Source organism: Drosophila ficusphila, unplaced genomic scaffold, assembly GCF_018152265.1.
Source record: "Drosophila ficusphila isolate 14025-0441.05 unplaced genomic scaffold, ASM1815226v1 contig_198, whole genome shotgun sequence".
NCBI classification, from domain to species: Eukaryota; Metazoa; Arthropoda; class Insecta; order Diptera; family Drosophilidae; genus Drosophila; species Drosophila ficusphila.
Window position 1 is genome coordinate 8,485,310 of NW_025064092.1, and position 22,615 is coordinate 8,507,924.

At 42.1% G+C, this 22,615-nt stretch overlaps 4 protein-coding genes across 6 annotated transcripts; 2 read left to right on the top strand and 2 right to left on the bottom strand.

Annotated features, from left to right (window-relative positions):
* Positions 1–110: 110 nt before the first annotated feature.
* LOC108101772 lies at positions 111–5,695 on the top strand. Of its 2 annotated transcripts, none has more exons than XM_017206245.2 (4): positions 111–239; positions 3,153–3,694; positions 3,974–5,008; positions 5,080–5,695. In XM_017206245.2, exons 2-4 carry the CDS (start codon positions 3,467–3,469, stop codon positions 5,569–5,571), a joined length of 1,755 nt encoding a protein of 584 aa, XP_017061734.1. In that variant the 5' UTR covers positions 111–239; positions 3,153–3,466; the 3' UTR covers positions 5,572–5,695. The 2 variants fall into 2 exon arrangements, with proteins under 2 accessions (XP_017061734.1, XP_017061735.1); XM_017206246.2 differs by lacking the exon at positions 111–239 and adding an exon at positions 1,939–2,099.
* Positions 5,696–6,308: 613 nt separating this feature from the next.
* On the bottom strand, positions 6,309–9,370 carry LOC108101773 (heparan-alpha-glucosaminide N-acetyltransferase). Its single transcript, XM_017206247.2, has 6 exons — positions 8,913–9,370; positions 8,669–8,808; positions 8,239–8,360; positions 7,932–8,106; positions 7,210–7,871; positions 6,309–7,143 (listed from the first exon to the last, which is right to left on the bottom strand). The coding sequence occupies exons 1-6, from the start codon at positions 9,054–9,056 to the stop codon at positions 6,656–6,658; spliced, it is 1,731 nt and encodes a 576-aa protein (XP_017061736.1). The 5' UTR covers positions 9,057–9,370; the 3' UTR covers positions 6,309–6,655.
* A 3,701-nt stretch (positions 9,371–13,071) lies between these two features.
* LOC108101774 (TBC domain-containing protein kinase-like protein) lies at positions 13,072–16,248 on the top strand. The gene is made up of 6 exons (XM_017206248.2): positions 13,072–13,418; positions 13,590–14,966; positions 15,039–15,245; positions 15,317–15,588; positions 15,649–15,945; positions 16,019–16,248. The coding sequence occupies exons 1-6, from the start codon at positions 13,214–13,216 to the stop codon at positions 16,121–16,123; spliced, it is 2,463 nt and encodes an 820-aa protein (XP_017061737.1). The 5' UTR covers positions 13,072–13,213; the 3' UTR covers positions 16,124–16,248.
* Positions 16,249–16,330: 82 nt separating this feature from the next.
* LOC108101775 (gastrula zinc finger protein XlCGF8.2DB) lies at positions 16,331–22,233 on the bottom strand. 2 transcript variants are annotated; one of them, XM_017206249.2, is made up of 6 exons: positions 21,919–22,233; positions 20,426–20,734; positions 18,619–18,751; positions 18,369–18,553; positions 17,677–18,256; positions 16,331–17,600 (listed from the first exon to the last, which is right to left on the bottom strand). In XM_017206249.2, the coding sequence occupies exons 1-6, from the start codon at positions 21,955–21,957 to the stop codon at positions 17,317–17,319; spliced, it is 1,530 nt and encodes a 509-aa protein (XP_017061738.1). In that variant the 5' UTR covers positions 21,958–22,233; the 3' UTR covers positions 16,331–17,316. The 2 variants fall into 2 exon arrangements, with proteins under 2 accessions (XP_017061738.1, XP_017061739.1); XM_017206250.2 differs by lacking the exons at positions 20,426–20,734; positions 21,919–22,233 and adding an exon at positions 18,919–19,076.
* Positions 22,234–22,615: the final 382 nt, after the last annotated feature.

Consider the following 22,615-nt stretch of genomic DNA (forward strand, 5'->3'; position numbering starts at 1 on the left):
AGGAGGATGCATTGGCTAAGTGGAAAAACATCGGAGGCCAGACATCGATATCGAAATTCAAAAAAAACTATGGCAGTCAAAATATCAATGTATCGAATATTTTCAAAACATCGATACTTTAGCCGAAAAACCTGAGTCTAGAAGCAAAAAAGAAGCGATAAAATAAAGGCAAGTTCAAAGTGAAAGCAAAGCAAGTAAAAAGCGAGTTAAATTTAACCGGTGATAAAGGAGTAATAAAGGTAAAAGTTTAAAGTATTTTTCATAAAAATAAAGATAATTTAAGGATGGAAAAACTCATGACAACAAGTTGTTGCGGTGAATGTATCTGTGTGTCGCCCAATGTGTGATAATGTGCGTGCGCGGTTTTCGTTTTGTTGTTGACCTTCGTCAATCGAAATCAGTAAAAATACGAATAACAAAAGCCGCTTGAACTCTTCCAATGTCAAAAACTCCAGTAATTGTGCGGAAATGCTAAAAAAATGAAATGAAATTAGTGGCACACAACTCCAATGTGTTACTTTTAAAATCTGTTGCGCGCGCTTTCTCTGCAAATAATCTATTACTTAACAACGGCTCTCTTTCCTCTCTCTCTCTCAACAAATATAAACTACATTGTATTTTTGCCTTTTTACTTTCTTTTTTCCGGCTTGGTTGTTTTTGGTTTTGCTATTACGCCGTATGTGCCAATGCATGTGTTTGTGTACCGTTATGTGCCCCAACTTGTCTTTCATTCTTATGAGAATTCCAATCAGAGTCTTTCACTTTCCGTTGTTTGTAGGCGCAAAAAAACACAAACAAGGTCAGCCGCTGTTTAATACATATGTTTAAATACTACATCTACGTATGCCTATAGAAAAGAGAGAGCTTTAATTGTTCTGTCTTCACGCTCAATTTCGCACAAGTACAGTTTGTAATTTTGCAAGACCTCTGAAGAAGAAGAAAAGGCAGGCGAAAATAAGGAGACGCAACAGCAGGCGACGCTTACACTCACACGCTTACGCTCACATACATTTGCGGCGTGCAATTTGTTTTGATTACAACAACGATAACAAAAACGACAAGCGACCTAGTTTATTTGGGGTTTTTTGTTGCTCTTTTTCGGCACGTAGACCGTCCGATGCACACACTTGCGTATGTGTAAATGTAAAACATGTTGGGGCCTATTTTCGACTTTATTCGGCCACTTTCGCCAAAAGAAGAAGAAGCAGAGATCAGAATGCAAGAAAACAACAACAAGCAGGAGACCATTTACAGTGTTGTAAAACAGCGGTCCGGCGGAGTTGCCACACTGCAACCGTGTGTGTGTCTGGTCACGTATTACAAAAACACAAAAAGGGGGTGGGAAAGAGAGATACGGGGACGAGTGGGTGCTGCAATAAAAACGCTATAAATAGATATGAAGAGACACAACAGCTGCGCCGCACGTTTTCAGTATTATCTTTATTAGCCGAGTTGCAAACAAAGAATATCAACAAAAGAGCGTATTGCGTTCAACATTTGCATATTTCTCAATTTGCATTCTTTTGTTGTTATTGTTGTCAGGTGGCAACCCTGTCAGCGGCGGCGGTCCAGTTCTTTTTCTGTCGCAGTGGCGTACGTGGATACTTGTTGTTAGGGGTCTTCAAAATTTGAATTTATCACTCCCGATAACCTTATGCGACAATTTATTAAATAGGGATTGTAGCAAAACTATCACAACAAATTTACATTAAACAGACTTTAAGAATACAACTTTATAATAAGTTTTCCATCCAAGAGGGATCGACCCTCTTAGGACCGTCCCTGGTTGTAATAAACGTTTTTTTTCACAACCGGAATTTTTCGCTGTTGCTTTTGCTGCGCGCATTCTCACGTACACACACGCATCACGAGAGCGAGCGAGACGGCACGCTCAGCTGCTCGCGTTATCACTGCATTCTCTTTGTACACAATTTCGTACATGCGTCGATTTTTCGTCGGTTTCGTTACTTTTTCTTTGTGTTCCTCGTGTGCAGACGCGTTTCGTTTGTCTCCGCTGTATTTTCTTAAAGTTTAAATAAATTTAAGTGTTAAGGATTACTCAGGAAATATATTTACAAAAGAGTGTGTTTTTTATAAAGGTAAATTTTAATGAATTTGTGACAGCACGTGCTAGTAAAAGAAATGTCAGCCAATTTTGAATTTCAAAAAATTAATTAATTCAACTGAATTTCAAGACAATTACTTATATTCTTATATTGAAGTGTTTAGTTTCACCAAGGAAATATGATTTCTTTAATATATATATGTTAATTCGTGGCAAAATGTGTTTAATAATAGAAAAGGCAGCCAATTTAGCCGCATTCTTCCCTTGTCTTCACAAATTAAAGTGAATTATATATACAGCCGGTGCATAAAATACATAACCACACATAACCAATCCAAAATTTCTTGAACAAACTTGCACAAAATCAGTGTCACCAAAAAAAAAAACACCCAAAAACGAAATAAAGAAATAACAACATCAACGCACCTGGTAGAAGAAGAAGAACTGCGGCTCTTTTTTTCAGTCAAGCTCAAGTTTTTGTTGTTGTGTGTGAATGATAGGTGGTGAGGGGCAGTGATTGAAAGACCGCCCTTAGAGTGTATATATGCAGCGTTCCTGTTTCGCGTTTGTTTATCAAGTTCCCCCCAAAAAAAACAACAACAATAATGTACAAGTTGCACTCACTCACGCACACAAAAATATTGCCAGGCAACACGAAATAAATTGCGCCTGTATTTGTATGGCGCGCGCGTGGCTTAGCTAGCTGTCCCGCTTGCACACCTCCCATTGATCCCTCAATTTTGTTGTTGTTTTTCGGTTGCTGTTTTTAAAACATGTTTGCTAAATTTAATTAACAATGCTCTGGAAATAAACCACTTGCTACGCTCGGCTGATAAGATATTAAAGCATGTTGTTGTTTTCCCCGCGGTTAATGTTAATTTAAAATGTCGTGTCGGTTGGACGAGTGTTCATATTAAATAACGTTTTCTGTTGCAAAATCGGTAGCGTCAGCTGTTAAAAAAGTGGTTCTGTTGAAAAGTGGTCAACATAAGAATTAATATTAGTAATCAACATAAGATTTAATGTAGTAAATTATAATTATCATAACCATATATTCTAAATGATTTTTTTTTCTTTTATTTTGCAGCACAAATGCAGCCAACTACAGTGAAGACCAGGAAATGGATGTTGGCAATGCACGTGCTTACAACAACAAAAATAAACGGAATGTTTGTGCACAAATAACAATAGCACACCTACAGTGAAACACCGAAGTAGCACACTCAGTACACAAACAAACACTCAAAAACTTAACAAAATAAAACACCTTTTCAAAAACGTTTACAAATTAATAAAAGAAAAAAGAAATCAAAAAATCCACGCACAAATCATCCAAAAGCGACAAAATCAAACGCACATAGTCACTCTTAAAATTGTGTAATTTCCATCAAAAAAAAAGGCATGTTTAACTTCCACAAACCGCGCGTTTACCGCTCCGCCGATGGATGCTGCATTTGCCGGGCAAAATCAAGTAGCTCCCGGTTCACCGCCTCCCGAAAATACGAAAAGGAGTCGATGCAGTGCTTCAATCTCCATGAGCCGCGAAACGGAGAGATCTGCAACGCCTGTGTTCTTCTGGTCAAGAGGTATAAGCGACTGCCCATCGGAAGCAAGCGCCACTGGGGTCATGTGAGTATTGTTCGGGGGATAAATCCAGATCCCTAGTATTGGCTGAAAATCCCTTTAACCCTTACATATTTAAAATAAAAAATATTACTTTTAACAAGATTGTTTAACGAACAATGTAATTTAAAAATCATTGCGCTTTGCTTTAACCAATCACCGAGCATAGTTTTCTTTTAAAGTAGAAAGTAGATTGTGAAAACCCCGACGTACAGACCTTTCTACAAACTCTCTGCTTTGAAATAACCCTTTCGCCAACTAATCCTCTCACTCTCGCATTCACAGGTGGTAGATGCCCGTGCTGGACCCGGAACCAAATCCCTGGCCAAACAGAAGAAGCGCGACAACTCGGAGTCGGATGGCAAGAACACCAATGGTAGCGGCAACTCATTTTTGCCCGAGAAGTTTGCCAAGATCTTCAAGAAGAATCGCAAGGGCAAGATCACAGCAACGGCGGGGACTAAGTCAGCAGCTCCATCGGTTTCCCGTGCAATCAATCGTCCCAGTAGCACTTCACCTACCTCGGAAAATCAACCCAGTGATTCGAACGAGAGTAACGACGATGATCAAATGTCTATGGAATCAATCGGATCCTCTGGCGGTCCTTATCAAACTCGCAAGCGTACTGCGGCTGCTGCTTTGGCTAATAACAACGACTCGGCGGGAGTTGGTAAGCGCGTCAAGCTGACCGGAAGCAACCGCCGCCGACAGCTGCCACCGCAAAAGAATCGAAGGGCCGTCGATGATGTGCCCTTTTTCGAGGAGAACGATCTCGTACGCCTGGAGGTCTGCTGCGGTGTGGTCTTCCAGAGCTTATCCCTTGGCAACTGCTGCTACATCATCGATCCGGAGCTGTACAAGCCCTGTGAAAAGCACCAGCGCCTGCGTCGCCAGCAGTTGCAACTGCAGCAGCAGCATCTTCACGAGAAGCAGGCGGAGGCAGCAGCCATCTCACCGCCAAATACTCAACTTCAAAGCCAAGGCCCAAAAGTTGGGCCACTTAAGAAGCATCATTTGTTCTTCAAGCGACAATCGGAGCTATTTCCGCAGGGTGATATCCATAGTATAAGTCCAATTCCATTGAGCAAGACTGAAACCACCACCACGACCAGCCAGCCACATTCCAATCTGTCGCTGGTCCTCAAGCCCACCGGCGGAGGCCAATCGCAACCGCAACCGCGAACCCAAGTGCAAGCGCAAGCCCAAGTGGTTGCCGTGGGCGCTACTTCGCCCTCGTCGCTGTCCAACAAGTTCAACGACAACTCCTCGGATTCCGGATTCGATGAGCATGTGCTGGAGCGCAAGTCTGTTAGTCCACCGGTAGGTTTATCCCTTCGACACTAATAGAATTCCTGGCTAACTTCCGTATGTTTTTTCTTTTTCTCATCCAGCACGTGGAGTTGAAGGTGCGCGAAATCCCTGGTGGCATGCAGCTTATCCTGGCCACTGGCCTGCCTCTGGCTGGCCAGCCGCAGAATCTTGTACTGGCGGGCAATGAGTTTACGGCACGAATTGTACAGCAGCGCGAGGCCGGAGGAGCATCGGCGGTGACGGCAGTCCCTCTCAAAATCAACGTACTCGGCGGATCTCAGGGCAACGGCAATAAGATGCGTGCAATATTCAATAGTGCAAGCAGCATTCAGCATGAGAACGGGGTGACCACCATTCTGCCAGCCTCCTCGTTGGCGGCCAGCAATCAAACGGCGGCCATGAACGCCATCGCACCCAGCACGGTGACCATAACGCCCTCGTCGGTGTCCAAAAAAGTGGCCGTGGCCAATCCCAAGATAATACAGGTGAAGCCTGCTAAATTTGTGGACCTGTCGGCCGCGGCGACCATTGAGCCACCTGCTCCTCCTCCTCCAGAAGCCAAAATCGCTTAAGCGAAAGTCAACGAAAAAGAGAGAAAGAACACGAGAATGAGAGAGATAGGAGATGCCTAGCGTCTCACAGGGACTATTCTCACGCCCTGTTACAGTTGTTAAACACCAACCTCCTTTAAATATTTTTGTATGCATTTTTCATATTTTTTTATCTCGAAAGTTTGGTAGAGCTCCCCCATATATTTATTCTAGAATGTGCCCACAAAGAGCGGGGCATACTGTACATACATTTACTTGTATCCATCTCACCCCCACAACAGACATTCTTTGTAGAAATACTCAGCCGAAGCAGTAGCTGCCAGCTCCTACCATATCATTTTAGGGTAATATTTAAACTTTGCACCTTAGAAGTTAGTTTATGTACATACGATTTAAGCCAGCCTACTGACTTGTTTTGTCTAGTTGCTCAACTCAGTCATCGTCTGCCACTCTCACATTTCCATCTTAAGCTGGATGAAACGAAGAAGCATTTTTAAAAAGCGATTTATCGGCAGTAGTTGGACGTGTAGTAATTCGTTCAGTGCCCTAGTAGTCTGTAATCGAACACAAAGTTTCCCCTTTTTAAGTTTTTTTTTAGGAGTAAAGAGGGAATAAAACCACCCAAACAAACACACAGAAACACATACAAATTGTAGCCTTAGGAATGCCTAAACAAACAGACAAAAAACATAAAACAAACAAAAAAAATACAAAACGATTAAAAGCAACATAAAAATCGAAAAGAAAACCAATATATGTGTGTTACAAGAAAATGTTTTTTTATTTAAATACAAATAAAATACTTGAATAAAAACCATGTTTTTCTTATGACTGGTGGTTGAAACTTCGTTAAATAATAATAGATTTCTGATGCAATGCAATTAATTTATAGAAAGATAACTTTTATTTGGAGTCTAATAGATCGTTTACTTTTATTGATCTTAATTTGCTTTCTTACAACGTAAAAAATTCGGAATTATGTTAAAAATACTAAACATTTATCCTGGACTTTGAGCTTGTTAACAAAATATCCCGTAAAAATCACTATGTACAAAAAACTAACGTATTTGGCAATTGAATTGTGCACGTGGATATTGCTGCACTCCTACAGGCTGTAGTAGAACTCCTGGGCGTCCAGGTACAGGGCGATGCCCACCCAGACGAGGGTGTTCCATGTGGCCTCCAGCAGGAGCATGAAGTGCGTGTTCATCTCCCCGATCCTCCAGTGCCAGGGCAGCATTTTGTGCAGCACGGAATGTCCCACGTACATCACGATGGCGTTCATGCCGCACTCGGTGAACGGATAGCCCGACCAGTTCCATGTCTCCCGCACGTCGATGAAGTAGTAGAGCAGCGAAAGGATCACCAGAGCCAGGCTCACAGTGACGCAGACAAAGGACAGCGACCAGAGGTTCTTGTTCACCGGAATGGCGCCGCCCTCACGCGAGAATCCGCACAAGGCGCCACCAACAATGCCCAACAGGAAGGCTAGCAGCAGCCAGCGACGGATTCTCGACTGCCAGGTGGGATGAACCAGCAGGGTGACGCCAGCAAAGGCACCAAGGAGCACCTGAACCACGCTTAAAATGCAGCCTAAAAACGGTAAAAAGGTGTTAAGTCAAAACTATTTAACGAACAGGTGAAAGGACTTAAACCCACCAAATATGCCCTCTGGATCGAAGGCAGTGGAATCGTAGACGTATTTTGCAGTGGGATGTTGGTAGATGTGCGCATTGCCCAGAACCCGAAGATCCACATAGCCTGCAGCTCCGCCAATGCAATTCGGATGGGCATTATAATCGTGTTTGCCACCTGGTCCCAGATAGCCTCGCGGACATCCTGGCACTCGCAGGCCAAAGGTAAGACCCAAATAGGTGGCCACCAGAGCGAGCAATATCGCCAGTTCTCCGCTAAAGAGACACACATCATGGACGGCCCGCTGCCATGATCGTTGCGGACTTATGGGATCCCGGCGACTGCACAAAGTATGAAGCACCCCGACCACAAGGAACGCCACTCCAAAACGCTGCAGGACACCCATGAGACGCAGCTGCTCCAGATTCGTTCCACTCATCGAATTGAGGCACAGGCCGATGGCAAAGAGCTTAATGGATCGCCAAAGGATTCTCAGGCAAATCCTGGCCTTGCTGCTGCCCCGTGAGAGTTGTGACTTGACCGAGAGCGGTATGCAAACGCCCATGATCCAGAGAAACGAGGGGAAGACCACGTCGGCCAGGTGCAAGCCGTTCCAGGCCGCATGCTCTATCCAGGTGTAGCCGCCGCCGCCACTGTTTACGAAGATCATCAGAACGATGGAGAGGCTGGGGAAATAAAAGTGTTTGTTAGTGGGAACAACAGATTCCAAGGGGGGTTCCAATTACCCGCGGAAGGTGTCCAGGCTGCGCAGGCGCTTCCTCTGGGTGGCCTTTGTGGCGGCCTCTCCGATGCTGTCGGCGGCGGCAGTGGCCTCATCGTAGCGATAACAACGCCAGAGGCAACTCACAACTTTCAGGGTGATTAGCAGGGCGGCAACCAGCACGAAAACGGCAAGAAAAGCTGCGGAAAATAAGCAATACCGATAAGTACATTCTTATGAAAGTATCTGGAGTGGCACGCTTAAGTGTACGAGTTATGAGTTATGGATTAGTGGATTACGGATTACGAACTACGGATCGGCGAAGCACTCACCGTAATTAATTGGAACGCCCGGCTTGTCCACTTCGAAGGCACAGGTCCCATTCGCTTCGAGGGTCAGGTTATAGACGCCGAATTCCTGCAGATCGGTGCGACGTAGCCAACAAAGTGAGGAGCTGCGGGAAAACCGATTAAACTTGAAAATAACAGGTGTAATTACAATTGGCATGCATAGCCAAGCAGTTTCGCTTAAACTAGTCAAACACACATACGCAAATCACATGCAGGGCAGTGGTAAATAGCTATAACTAACTTTCCAAATAATATTTTTTTATAACGCTTCAATAACATTTAAATAGAGGTCTCACTGTACATTGACCCTGATTTTAAAGTGACTGTTTTTGTATAAATTATAAATTAATATTCCAAAAAAAAGTTGAATATTTAAGCCTCAGTCAATGACTACTGTACAGTGGATACTCACACATTATCGTAGGCATAGTGACCCTGATCGTATTCATATATTTTGAAATTCAGCCCAAATGCCGAACTCAAACGTAACGGTTCATCGACGCCGGCAGCGACGTCGGCAGCGGGCAGAGCTTTCACTTTGGTGTATGGGCACTGCGAATTAAAATGCCAATAAATTGGGCAAATAAATCGAATTAAGAAACTAATTGAAAGTGAAACTGATTGCGCGATCGCATATGTTACATATTATTTATTACCGTATAGCACTCATCAGAAAGTGTGTACAGGTAGGTCTTTTCAGCGAACTGCGATCGCAGGTACAGGTAAAACTCGTCGACTGACAATGCGCGCATATTCAAATCCCGCCATTTCGGTTCCGTGTACTCCACAAAAAGTGACATCGTTCTTAAAATATTATTTATGCACTATTTTGCAGTCTTTGCAGTTCTTTTGATGCGCCTTTCTTCACATTTGTCAAAAGATGCAGTTGCAATTGCCAAACTGCACTAATTATTTACGTTACACACACACAAGACGAGCGACTAACTTAAACTAAACGTAAATGCGCTGGATTTTTCACCATCTCAAGCGCTTTTTTGTATCTTGACTAGTGAATAACAAAACAATTTCGAGTGCGCAATAAAAACAAAATCGCAAGTGGCAATAACAATAGCAACAATCAGAGGCAACAACAACGAACAAGGCGACAACAAACAGTCAGTGTTGCAAAACTGCGAAAGAGCTTTCCATTTCAATTGGTGCAGAGCTGCCAGATGCCGCGCATTTTAATATATTTTTTGAACATATATCAGCAACACCTGAGATTTAAGCCTAGGGCACGTTATAACCAATTACACTTCTTTCCCCCAGCACAAAACTTCAATCTTTCGTTTACCCAATTAAATAAATGGTTTAGCAAATTACACCAACAAAAATGTCTTTAATCATATCATGGGTGTACGTAGGGGGCATGGGGAGGTGGTCCAGGGTGTAATCAATTTTTTTTTACGATTTTGCTATTACTGATGATGATGATTATAATATTTTCAAAATTTTATGATAAAATAACACCGATAGTATTTTGTTCCATGCATTTTGTATGGATTTTTCGATGGTTGTCCGAGTTTTATAAATTTTTGAAGTGAAACTTCTTTAGGCGCGTTATGGATTTTCGGGGACGGAGTAAAACCGATTCATGACCGTCACGAAAATTACCGTCACGAAAATTGCCGTCACGAAAAAGCGAGGATCCCCATCCCTTTCTAACCGCTGACGAACGATGTCTCTATCCTCCTCTATCCTTTCTCGCTCTCAGCGCGCTCGCACAAAGTTGCAGTTGAAAAAGGGGTGAGAGGTGTGAATGTCAAAAGGAATTCAAATCGAACAGGTTGCATACAGATATTAATTGGCACCATAATTTCTATCCATTTTATTTGACCTAGAAATGAAAACACATATCGATATGTATTTGTCTTCTTCTTCTTCTCAATCGGTTTGTTAACTTTTGAGAGTCGCCAGCACATTTCGAGACCTCTAAAATGAAGCGTATAATAAGGCTTTTATTCGGTTTCCTACAGAATTTCAATTTTAACAAGAAAGGAAGCTAGCTTCGGCAAGCCGAAGCTTATATACCCTTGCAGTCATCAAATATGTCGAACTAAATACAAAAAGGCTAAACAGTATCGAAGCTATGACGATTTTTCTATTCATTTTCCGTATTTTCGACTATTGTTCAAATGTCGACTATATGATATAGTTGTCCGATTTTGATCAAATTTAATTCGTAATTCAAGAGTCGTAAGAAAACTCTATATTCCAAAAATCATACTTGTCTGATAAAAAAACAACGATGTTATAAATTTGTTTCCATTATTTCGATAAAAATTTTTCGATCTTTCCTATGGCAGCTATAAGATATAGATGACCGATTTTTATGAAACTTTTTTCTCAATATAAACGTTGTTAAAAAACTTGATATTCAAAAAATCATGGGATAAAAAACAACGATGTTATCAATTTATTTCCATTAATTCTATATGGGTGATTCCATATCAGATTTACAGTCGATATTGGGAAATTCGATGAGATATTTTTTTCATGCTCTTTATCGAAAATAAATCGACACGTATTTTTTATTTGGCTCAGAAAATTTTTTTGACAAAGTTATGATTTTTTGAATTTTTGATGAACTGCCCTTTTTTTGATGACAGTCGCGTTTTCCAGCCCCAATAACTCGAAAACCGTACGTCGCAGAAAAAAATGAATAGGAAGTAAAAATTTCATCCTTCCTTCTTCTTTGCAAAACTTTCGTGAAAAAATTTTTTAAACAATTTTTCACCACAAAAAGTTCAAATGTTTATAACAAATTCATTTTTCTCCAACTTGGACATTTTTGATTTTTTTTTTTTCACAATAAATCCTTCAATTTCTTCTGATGAACATACTAAAATTTCAGAATGGGATCAAAATTAGTTTTTGAGTTATAGAATTAAATAGCATTAAAAATTCATTTTATTGACCCTTACTATGCGCGCGCGAAGCGAATTGACGCGCGGACCGTGCATGATAATCTTTAAAATTCTATAACTCAAAAACTAATTTTGATCCCATTCTGAAATTTTAGTATGTTCATCAGAAGAAATTGAAGGATTTATTGTGAAAAAAAAAAAAAATCAAAAATGTCCAAGTTGGAGAAAAATGAATTTGTTATAAACATTTGAACTTTTTGTGGTGAAAAATTGTTTAAAAAATTTTTTCACGAAAGTTTTGCAAAGAAGAAGGAAGGATGAAATTTTTACTTCCTATTCATTTTTTTTCTGCGACGTACGGTTTTCGAGTTATTGGGGCTGGAAAACGCGACTGTCATCAAAAAAAGGGCAGTTCATCAAAAATTCAAATAATCATAACTTTGTCAAAAAAATTTTCTGAGCCAAATAAAAAAATACGTGTCGATTTATTTTCAATAAAGAGCATGAAAAAAATATCTCATCGAATTTCCCGATATCGACTGTAAATCTGATATGGAATCACCCATATATAATTTTCGATCTCTCCTATGGCAGCTATATGATAGAGTTATCCGATTTTGATCAAATTTAATCCGAAATTCAATAACAGTTAGAAAACGCCATCTTGAAGAATTCAAGTAGATCTGACGAAAAACACCGGCGTGAGAATTTTTCATTTCATTCCCTCGTATGGGAGCTATCCTTTATAGTCGGCCGATCCGGCCCGTTCCGACTTATATACTGCGTGCAATAACTACACACCTTTTGGGAAAGTTTCAGCAAGATAGCTTTAAAACTGAGAGACTAGTTTGCGCGGAAACGAACAGACGGACAGATGGACAGACGGACAGACGTACAGACGTATTTCGACTCAGATCGTGATGCTGATCAAGAATATATATACTTTATGGGGTCTGAGGTGTCTCCTTCACTGCGTTGCAAACTTCTGACTGAAATTATAATACCCTTTTGCTCTGCAAGTGTATAAAAATGAGTAGTGATGAAGAAGTTTCACTTCTGTCGTGCGTAGGCTGGACACACCCCTTTTTTTTTTCATAGTTCAAGTTACGTTAAAAATCTTAAGAAAACAACGAAGTTTACATTTTTGATTATAATATTTTCGCAATTTTATGATAAAATAACACCGATAGTATTTTGTTTCATACATTTTGTATGGATTTTTCGATGGTTGTCCGATTTTTATAAATTTTTTTTATAGTTCATGTTAAGTTAAAAATTTTAAGAAAACAACGAAGTTTACATTTTTTTTCTATAAATTCTATACAGAATTTTAGATCTTTTCAATGGCAGCTATATCCTATAGTCATCCGATTTAAATAAAATTTTATTCGAAATTCCATAGTAGTTAAAAAACACCTTATCGTAATTTAAATCGATATGATCAAAAACAACGGCGTGATTATTTGTTTCCCGTTTTTTTTTTACACCTCCTGTGGGAGATATGTACATATATAGTCGCCTCATCCGACCGATATGCTGATCAAAAATATACAGAAGGACAGACGTATTTCGATTCTGATCGTGATGCTGATCAAGAATTTTGTACTTTATGGGGTCTGAGGTGTTTCCTTCACTGCTTTGCAAACTGCTGACTATAATTATAATACCCTCTACAAGGGTAAAAAAACAATATTTTCATTTATTTATAGGCAAATAATGTTTCCAATAAGAATTCCGCATAAGCGTAGCGGCTGTTTATATGGGGGGCGTTTCCATGTCTGGCAGCACCGCCTGCATTTATCCTCCTTAAGCGTTCTCATGAGTTGGTTGCTTTGAAAAACATCAAACTATTTAAGCCCTAGGTAAAACGTAAACTTAACTTAAAATAAAGTACTCATATCTTTAAGGTAATGATTTCTTAACAATTTTAACAGCTTCCGAATTTGGGGGCGTTGCACTTACGTTGGTCTGGCAACGCCATCAGCTGATTTGCCATCCGCTGCCACAAATTGTTGCTGATGTTGTCGTAAATTCTTTTGAAAATCGAACCGATTTGCAACCGCCAATCGTGGAGCATCCTGCCCTGGACGATGGGAAGCACGCGGGAGCGGGAAAGGGAGAGCCGCCTGTGCGCCATCACCTTCTTCGCAAAATTACATCCTGGCGACGTGTGCGGCAGCAATGGATTGCCCCTAACACCAAATTCTATTGCAATCCTGGGAAGAGCGCAAAAGCTGAAGGAACTACAGGACGAACACCTGTGCCAGTACCTTGATGTGATTCGCGGCAAGCATGGTGGGTTACTAGAAACTCCAAATCGTCTCCTAGGGCCACGTACTAAGCATCCAAAACCCGTATAAAACACCCACAAATAGAAACATTTTCGTCAAATTTGAAAGCCCCCATCAATCCTATGGCATAGTTTGAGTCAATTAGTTAAGCCGAAAAACGCTCTTTCTTTTTCAGAACGCACGATAGTGGTTTCAGAGTATCTGGGCCTGTCCCTGGAGGATTACGCCAAGCGACATCCTCCACTTGCGATCGCCCAGATCCTGAGGATCTTCTACCAGGTGGCCTGCGGCATTGACGTTCTGAGCCAACACCATCTGGTGGCCCACAACCTGGAGCCGAAGCACGTTCTCCTCTCCGACGACTGCCAGCGGGTGAAGCTCTTCAACTACGGACTGCATCACATGACCAAGGGCGGTGCCTATGTGCCCTTTCCCATTGGCAATATTCGCTACATGGCACCGGAGCGCTTGCTCGGGCTAAATGGCAACGTCAAGAGCGACATTTGGTCGCTAGCCATGCTGATAGTGGAGCTGATATTTCAAATCGAACTGTGGCCAAAGCTGAAAATCTCAAATGTGATCCGCAAGATCCTCGCCTTTGGCCGGAGCAACGGGGTGCTGGAGAAGATTGCGCGGGAGCATCAGTGCCACGAACGATATGCGGAAATGGACAGCAGCCTGCGCGAGCTGCTCGAAAGCTGTTTGAGTGTCCTTCCCAAAAGGAGACCGCAGCCGGAGGAGCTCATAAAACATGCCTTATTCGAGGCAGTAATTTTGGACTTGAAAAAGGAAAAAACCCAAGCATTAAGCGTGGAAACCGAGCATTTACCTCTACTCCTGCGATGTCCTCTGTCGCAGATCTACCACCTTTGGCAACTGGCTGGCGGCGATGTCCAAGCGGAGCTGAAAAAAGAGGGTCTTATCCGGAGTGAGGCGCCCATTTTGGGCCTGCCGCAGATCGTTCGACTGAGCGGCGCCAGCGTTTGTCCCGGGCGAAGTCAGGCCCAGCTGATGGACGATCGCGTGGTGCCGCTGCGCCTGAAGGCGCTGCTCCAGCGACTGAGTCGCTTGCCCGCCGCCGTCTACTTTCCGCTGCTGCACTCGCCGCGCTTTCCCGCCCATTTTGCCCGCGAACTGCAGGATTTGCCGCTGGTGATCCGCGAAAAGGACATCGAGTACCAGTTCCAGCGGGTGCGACTGTTTACGCGACTCCTGCAAGGCTATCCGCACACAGCGGAGCACCTGCAACGCGAGGCGGCAGTGGATGTGCCGCCGCTACTGCGGGGTCCCATTTGGGCGGCCCTGCTGGAGGTGGTGCCGAACGGAAGTTACGCGAAGATCGACAAGTTCACGGCCACCAGCACGGACCGGCAGATAGAGGTGGACATACCGCGCTGCCACCAGTACGACGAGCTGCTCTCCTCGCCCGATGGCCATCGCAAGCTGAGGCGGCTGCTCAAGGCCTGGGTCACCGCCCATCCGCAATATGTCTACTGGCAGGGACTGGACTCGCTGACGGCGCCGTTTCTCTATCTTAACTTTAACAACGAAGGTGGGTTCAGCTTGCTTTAGTTCCTTTACAATATCTTAAATTTGTAACCCTATATTCGATTGCTTCTCTTAGAGCTGGCCTTTCTCAGCCTGTTCAAGTTTATTCCGAAGTATTTGCAATGGTTTTTCCTCAAGGACAATTCGGCAGTGATTAAGGAGTACCTGAGCAAGTTCTCACAGCTGACCGCCTTCCATGAACCGCTCCTCGCTCAGCATTTGGCCAGCATTAACTTCATACCCGAGCTGTTCGCCATTCCCTGGTTCCTCACGATGTTTTCGCGTGAGTTTAACACACACACTTCGTAATTGGAAGAGTTTCCAGCTTTTAATGCCACTCAATTCCCTTTGCAGACGTCTTTCCGCTGCACAAGATCCTGCATTTGTGGGACAAACTCATGCTGGGCGACAGTTCGTACCCGCTCTTCATTGGCATTGCTATTCTACGTCAGCTGAGGAGCACGTTGCTCACCTCCGGTTTCAACGAGTGCATCCTGCTCTTTTCGGACCTGCCGGACATTGTGATGGATGGCTGTGTGCTGGAGTCGCAGAAGATGTACGAGGCCACGCCGAAGAGTATTACTCACCGCCAGCACGCCCTGCGTCTCCAACCGCCGCAGGCATTGGTTAGTCTTTGCTCAACCCAATCGGATAAGCAGCTTTATAACAAAAACGAAACCTTGCAGGACATTGGCGTTGCGGACGTGGAACTGAAGCACCTGCAAAAGGAACAATGCCCTCGCATCAGCGGCAAGGATGTGCAGTTTCTGCTGGAAAACTCGCCGGCGGAGCTGGCCCTCGTCGATCTGCGCAGTGTGGTGGAGTTCGGACGCGTCCACGTGCCGCACAGCATCAACATTCCGTTCGCCACCGTCCAGTTGGGCGAACAGCGCCTGGACGCGCTCCAGGTGCCGCACTTGGAGTCTCAACTCCGTGGCAAGATCGTGGTCTGCGTGAGCAACATCCATCAGCACTCCGTGGAGGTGAGACTGTCCACAAAAAAAATGAGGCGAAATCGTCTGTGCAACCAGGAGTAATCTTCTTCTTTCCTTACAGTTCTCGCATTTCTTGCTGGCCTGCGGTGTCCAGCGCACCTGCATCCTCCACAAAGGATTCAACGTCCTGCACTCCATCGAGCCAAATATACTCATCTCGAATTGAGCCCGACTTGCTGATCGTTTCTCGTTAGCCTCATCGCCTCTGCTCGTCTAGCCTAAGCTCAATGTAAATTTATTATCTTTTTTAAATGGAATGTATTTGCAAATAAATTATATATGTATATAAAACTGCCCAAGTCTGCTATTTGCTAACTCCCTTGTTTATTATCAGTTTCAACCATCCCCTTAGTAAAATCAAAAAACAATTTCGTTTTTGCCTTAACTTGTTTCATTTCTTTAGGTTGCTTTTTGTAATGGTTTATTAAAAAAAAAAATAAAAACACTTAAGCTAATGCTTAACATAAATACATTCCAAATTCAATCGAATTTTTTGTTACTTCTTGTTTTTGTTGCTTTTTCTCTATGCGTAATTAATTTTAAGTATAGGTAATCTGTATTTACTTTCTGATTTTTTCAACATTTTATTTCCGTTTCGCTGTGCCATTGCAATTTTTTGAAATTTTAATTCGATTTAAGTTACATATCCTCAACCTGATCTCATGTATATATAATATATATAGATGTGGATGTGTTTATGTGCATAATTTGGAGTCAGTTGAGTTTTTGTCTGTCCATCTGGTGCTGCTTTTTGTTCTATAGGATAGCTGGATTTATTATTTCTTTTAAATTTATTTGAGGGATATTTGGGTTGTCTATTGCTTTGGTTGGAAACGTGAGAGAAAAAAGGAGACAGACACCAAACTGAACCAGCAGCTTGCCGCCGGACTCTAAATTGGAGATGCTCAAAGAGTCCAGAGTCCATTTCAAACAATTTTGTTAAAAAATGTGGGGTGCTATTTCTTCTTTGTGGAAATTTCTGAATAATGATTGAATAATTGATTGATTGAATAATTGAATAATGAATAATTGATTGAAATTATTTCTAAGTATAAAACACATTTAGCACGCCCTAGAATTTAAGTTAGATACCTATGCTTTTTAACTAATTATAATTATTTTTGTAATACAATTTTTAAGATAGTTTTTACAATTTCAGACAACCAAAACTACTTGGGGACTCTAGAGGCTTTCGAACAATCCGCAATATCATGTCTTGCCTGTGTAGTTTCTGTGGGTGAGTGTGTGGTTGGTTGGATGTGATGCTACTTTGGCTATGGCTAGGCTAATCAGGGATTTTAGCAGCTGATCGATCGTTCGGGGCTTAAGCTTAGAGAGACCTTTCCATCCTTAACTATCCTACTTAGTGGGTATAAAGCGCGCCTTGACCGCCTGACCCATCGGCAGGTGCAGCAGTTGCTGCTGCTGCTGTTGCTGCTGTTGTTGCTGTTGTTGCTGCTGCTGTTGCTGCGCCGCCTGCTGCTGTGCCGCCTGCTGCTGCATGTGCTGGTTGATCTGCTGCTGGATAGACAGGCCGCTGACACTGCTGATATGCTGGCTGTGGAGCGGTTCGTTTATCTCAATCTTGATGGCCGTGGCGGCCAGCGTGGCCGCCTTGTTCTTGTTCTTCGGCGGGCGACCACCTGGAGAAGTGAGAACAGTGATTAGTGAAATATTGAGTGATTTATTAAATAGGACTCTAGCCAATCTTGAACTTACGCTGCCCCGTCGTGTGTTGCAGGGACAACGGCTGGCCGATCATCGCCAGCGGCTGCTGCGGCGTCTGCAACGTGACCGACTTCTTGGAGCGCTTTGGCGGCGGCAGCTCGTGGTGCGCGTGGTTGGTGAGCAGGTGCTTGGACAGGTGCTGGCGCACCGCAAAGGACTCGGTGCAGTTGGCCACCGGGCACGAGAGGTAGCGCCCCTCGACGTGCCGCTGAACATGCTTCTTCAGCAGCGATTCCTGGTTGAAGCTGCTCGGGCAGATGTCGCACTTAAACTTGAACTCGTCGTGCATCTTGAGGTGCTGATCGAGGTGCGCCTGCTGCAGGAACTTCTCGTCGCACTTGTCGCACTCGTAGGGAAAGGCCAGTCCGTGCGTCTTCATGTGCGTGTGCAACTGCGACTGCAGCTTGAAGTTCTTCTCCGGACAGCGAGGGCAATAGTAGCCGGTGACCCCGGCGTGCGCCTGCAGGTGCTGGTTCAGCGAGGTCACCTGCGTGAACTTCTTATTGCACATGTTGCAACAGTACTGCTGCACCTTGTGGTGCGACTTCATGTGGTTGTTCAGATTCGTCACCTGCAATTGAGAGAGAATTTAAATCGTGGATTGTATGTGAGGCAACTAACTAGAAAACTACTACATGCTTTCTTAGGAGTATTTAAACTACAGTATGTTCTCCTAATCTCACCTGGGCGAAACTTCGACCGCACTCCGGTTCATTACAGACGAAAGGTCGTTCTCCAGTGTGAAGTCTACGGTGATTGTTCAGGTTGGTGATCTGAGTGAAGGTCTTTCCACAATCCACGCACTGATATGGCCGATCGTTCGTGTGGATTCGCTCGTGGTTCCGCAAGTTAGCAGCCTGCGTAAAGCCTGTGAGTCGAAGGAATCGTTCGGATTTATCAAAAGGTATATAAAAACTGTGTATATTAACCCACCTTTGTGGCAGTAGGTGCACACAAACTTACGCTCCGCCGAGTGATTTCGTATGTGCGTCATGAGCGAGGATTTGCGCGAGAAAGTTTTGTTGCATAGCGGGCAGGAGCCCTCCTCGTTGAATATCAGATCCACCTTGAAGAATAGGTACAAAGTAGATGTTTTGTTTACTGTTTGTTTTTTTTATTTACTCCAGTTTTTCGTTATTTATAAGACATTTTAAACTTGACACGAATGTATTCAAATCTGGCACTAGAATAGCTTAATTAACCACACAATATCACTATTCCCCTCCCACTTACGCTCAACAAGCTGGCGGCCAAAAGAACGGATTGCAAATTCCCGTGCGAATTCAGCTTGTTTATTGCGGAATCACTCGAATTATATTTAATATTTTTCACTATTTTTATTTATTGTTATTATTGTGTTATTCCTTGTATTTTCTTGTTTTTTTGCGTGCTACGCACACCCACACACCAATAGCGTCAACTGAAAATGAATTTTTTCCGCTTTACACAGCTCACAAAAACGCCGAGATACGCCGGCTTCGACGTCGACGTCGCAGAGCAGATATTAATGGAAAAAGAAGCACAAAATATATGTGTATATATACATATATATAAATATAAAGGAAAACAAGAAAATGAGCAGTGCAAAAAGTAGCAAGTGGATAAGAATATACTCTGTAGTTAGATATTTTTCTAGGCGTTTTGTAAAAAAATATTTCCTACTTTATGATAAAAAAAAACAAGACTACAAAAAAAATAACAAATTTTGGATAACCACAATCGGGTTTTTTTTAAAAAGCAAAGCTTATTGAGTATGTGGGTATTCCAAAAGTTTAAATTTTTAAATACGATTGTTGGCTTATGTGTATTACTATTAAAAAAAAAAAGAGTATTCCCTAAATTCGACGTGACCCATTCTTAATTTATTTATACTTTTTTTTTGCAGTTCTCTGTTGCATGATGGAAAAGAAAGGCAACAAGAACATGCAAAGAAACGGCGAAATAAGAAGTGGAATAAGAAGCAGAGCTATGAATGTGCAGTATGTATGTATTTATGTATTCCTTTTGTGAGTGGGGGAGTAGTAAAAAGTAAAAAGAGAGAAAAATAGCACAACAATAATAAACAAGTGCAGCAGAAGGAGCGGGAGTTAAATTCCCAGGGGTGTGTCTCCCCAAAGGGGGAGAGTGGGTATTTAAGCCCCCAACCAATCCAACTGGAGTAAATCAAAGGGGCTTTCCAGCTAACCTGGACTTGGTAATTAGTTTTGAATTGGTTATCATCCATATTTTAGAATGTAATTTTATTAATTGGATTTTAAAAATAGGTTGTACATGTGTATATCAGTACATAGATACTGACACACAGATGTAGTTTATTTAATATGTACTTATGTTTTTCCTATTGACTAAGTTACTTTCTTATTTTACCTTATTATTATATTATCTAATCACATAAAAAAGTATATATGTATGTATTTATGTACACACAAATGTATGTACTTTTGAGTTTATCATGCTATTCAACCCATAAAATCATGAACCTTAGTTTTTGGAAGAGTTCTTATTTCCGGACATATTTTCGTCGTGCATACCTTCATCCTACTCTGATCAAAAAATAAATATCTTAAGAATATTCTTCATCGAATGGTTTTAGAATTGATAAACTAAAAGAACGGAGTTATACATATTTATGTAGATATGTACTTATATGCATGTAAATTATTTTTCCTTTCATTTTTCTTTGACCACAACTTGTCAAACACTATATTAACTGTATCTTCGTTTTTCAGAAAGGACTTACTTCTTCAGAGTCGTCCTGCGACTGTAGGTTCTCGGAAGAACTGGATGATTGCATTTGTTGCTGTTGCTGCTGCTGCGGGTTCTGGTGCTGCTGCTGCTGAGGATGCTGCTGCGCGACGGCGTCGCTGTCGCTGGAGGATGCCGTTGAGGAGGTGGTGGCCGCTGCTGCTGCGCTGGCGGCGGCTGCAGCAGTGGCTGAGGCAGCGACTGCGGCCGCTGCTGCCGCCGACTGATGGAAGTTGGAATTGTTTGTCAACTGCTCCGAGCAGCGGACGCACGTGGGTATGCTATAGCCGGGCACCTGGAATAACTGTAAAACGGGACGAAAAACGAACCCAGCATTAAAAAGTCTTCCGATTGGAGTTTTTGAACGTAGCAAAAAAGCAAAGGCAAAACGCAATAGCAATAATGCTTTTTATTTATTGTGGCAGCTCAACCTCATTCCCCCTCTACCATTTTTCTTTCCCATCCAACTAGAAATAACAACCAAGAAGATAAACACACACGCAGACACATACACATTCATGTGAGAATAAAAAAAAGAAGAAAAAAGAAAATACTACAACAATAACAGCACCAGGTTGTTGTTGTTTTCATTTCGTGTTATTTTTTTTCTTCGGTACAACGTTTTGTTATTCTTTCGCTTTTTGTTTTGTTTTGCCGCCGCTCTGCCAGCAATCGAAGCAGTAGCGTATCCAAAAAAAGGGGTTCGAGAATTAAGCAATTCCATTGCGTATTTATTTATTTACAATTTAATCAAGGAAAACAAGGGTTTTTATTCTAGATATAATTAAAGTTTAAGATTCCACAGAACAATCTAAAATTTAAAAATTATAAGTAATCATATACTGATTACTATTGGCATCTGTGTGTTTATTTCTTATATGGGTATAATTTTTACTTCTTAAAAAGCTATCAGTATCACAAAATACAAAATCCCCACTTCACTGTTATTTATCAAAAACCCCTAAAACTAAACCCCCTCGCAGCCACTGTCTCTTGGCTGCCTTGGCGCAATTTCTGTCATTTTGTTTTATTATGTATTTCTTTTTGTACGGTTCATGGGAGGCGGAGGGCAGAGGGGCTCAAGGGGGAAGGTTGAAAAGGAGTCAAAGTGAAAAGCGAGCGCCAAGCGTAAGCAAAATGTAAAAATAATATTTTTTCAAGTTGTCGGCTTGAACAACTTTTCGGGCTGAGTTGGCTAAAAATAAAAATTGTTCAGCAATAGTTTGGGGTCGCATGTGTGTGTATTGTTTGCCCACGTATATGTATTTATTATTTGAAAGTGGGAAAGGGGGGCAATGCGCGCGCTTTTCAACCGCCGCTCCCGTCGCTCCCATCGAAGAAAAACAGTAGCGCAAATTCAATTGTTTAAACTCCCCGAAAAATAAAAAAATCAATAGAAATAACAAAATACACAACTGTTATGTATGTACATATCGACAAACGTATGTATCGTATGTCTGTGTATATATCATATTTTTGTTAACATACCGTTGCCGTTTGGAAGCACAATCTACAGATGGTGTCCATTATAACCGCAAATCGGGAAGATGAGGAGGAGCAGGAAGATGCACTGGAAGTAGTGGGCGGGAGTCGTTGTTGTTGTTATCCCTGCTGCTATTTGCCTCCTTTGCCTTTTTTTTTGTTTTTGTCCTTCCCCCTCGCAGTTTACCGCTATCTTTACCGGTTAGCATTCAGAAGCACCGTCTTTATTTATTGTTGTTTTTTTTTGTCCAATATTTTTTTTGTAAACACAATGCAAAGATACCTTGTTTTTTTTTTTTTGACAAACTTATGTTTTATTGCTTTTTATTTAAATGATCACTCTATGGCAAAACAAAAAATATTATATATAAATTTGATTTATACAATATTTTCGTTGTACACACACACGCGCGCACGGACACACACGACACCTATCCTCTTCACCGTTGTTTATGTTTGCCTTGCACTTGCACATACATGGGTGCTGTTGTTGTTGCTGCTGCACCGTTCTTTTTTTGCTGCTTAATTCCTTTCCCTGCTTTTTTTTGGCGTAGTTACACGTAAAAAAAAACAAACCAGCGCGTTCGAATGCGGTTTTTTTGTATTTTACAATTCACGACGAAGTTTTGTCCGTCTTTTTTTGGGGCCCGATGTTATTGTTGCGCTGTGTGCGTGTATCGTGTGTGTGTGTGTGGGAGAAAAA

What these genes read in the sequence shown, in the direction of transcription:
- LOC108101772 (XM_017206245.2), top strand. Translation starts at nt 3,467, where the DNA reads ATGTTTAACTTCCACAAACCGCGCGTTTACCGCTCCGCCGATGGATGC. An exon ending in GCAAGCGCCACTGGGGTCAT is followed by an intron (nt 3,695 to 3,973) that starts GTGAGTATTGTT and finishes TCGCATTCACAG; the next exon opens with GTGGTAGATGCCCGTGCTGG. An exon ending in GCAAGTCTGTTAGTCCACCG is followed by an intron (nt 5,009 to 5,079) that starts GTAGGTTTATCC and finishes TTTCTCATCCAG; the next exon opens with CACGTGGAGTTGAAGGTGCG.
- LOC108101773 (XM_017206247.2), bottom strand. Translation starts at nt 9,056, where the DNA reads ATGTCACTTTTTGTGGAGTACACGGAACCGAAATGGCGGGATTTGAAT. An exon ending in GGGCGTTCCAATTAATTACG is followed by an intron (nt 8,107 to 8,238) that starts GTGAGTGCTTCG and finishes TATTTTCCGCAG; the next exon opens with CTTTTCTTGCCGTTTTCGTG. An exon ending in CGATCCAGAGGGCATATTTG is followed by an intron (nt 7,144 to 7,209) that starts GTGGGTTTAAGT and finishes TACCGTTTTTAG; the next exon opens with GCTGCATTTTAAGCGTGGTT.
- LOC108101774 (XM_017206248.2), top strand. Translation starts at nt 13,214, where the DNA reads ATGGGAAGCACGCGGGAGCGGGAAAGGGAGAGCCGCCTGTGCGCCATC. An exon ending in TCCAACCGCCGCAGGCATTG is followed by an intron (nt 15,589 to 15,648) that starts GTTAGTCTTTGC and finishes GAAACCTTGCAG; the next exon opens with GACATTGGCGTTGCGGACGT. An exon ending in TCCATCAGCACTCCGTGGAG is followed by an intron (nt 15,946 to 16,018) that starts GTGAGACTGTCC and finishes CTTTCCTTACAG; the next exon opens with TTCTCGCATTTCTTGCTGGC.
- LOC108101775 (XM_017206249.2), bottom strand. Translation starts at nt 21,957, where the DNA reads ATGGACACCATCTGTAGATTGTGCTTCCAAACGGCAACG. An exon ending in CGCAGGACGACTCTGAAGAA is followed by an intron (nt 18,752 to 20,425) that starts GTAAGTCCTTTC and finishes CTATTCTTCAAG; the next exon opens with GTGGATCTGATATTCAACGA. An exon ending in GCAACACACGACGGGGCAGC is followed by an intron (nt 17,601 to 17,676) that starts GTAAGTTCAAGA and finishes TCACTTCTCCAG; the next exon opens with GTGGTCGCCCGCCGAAGAAC.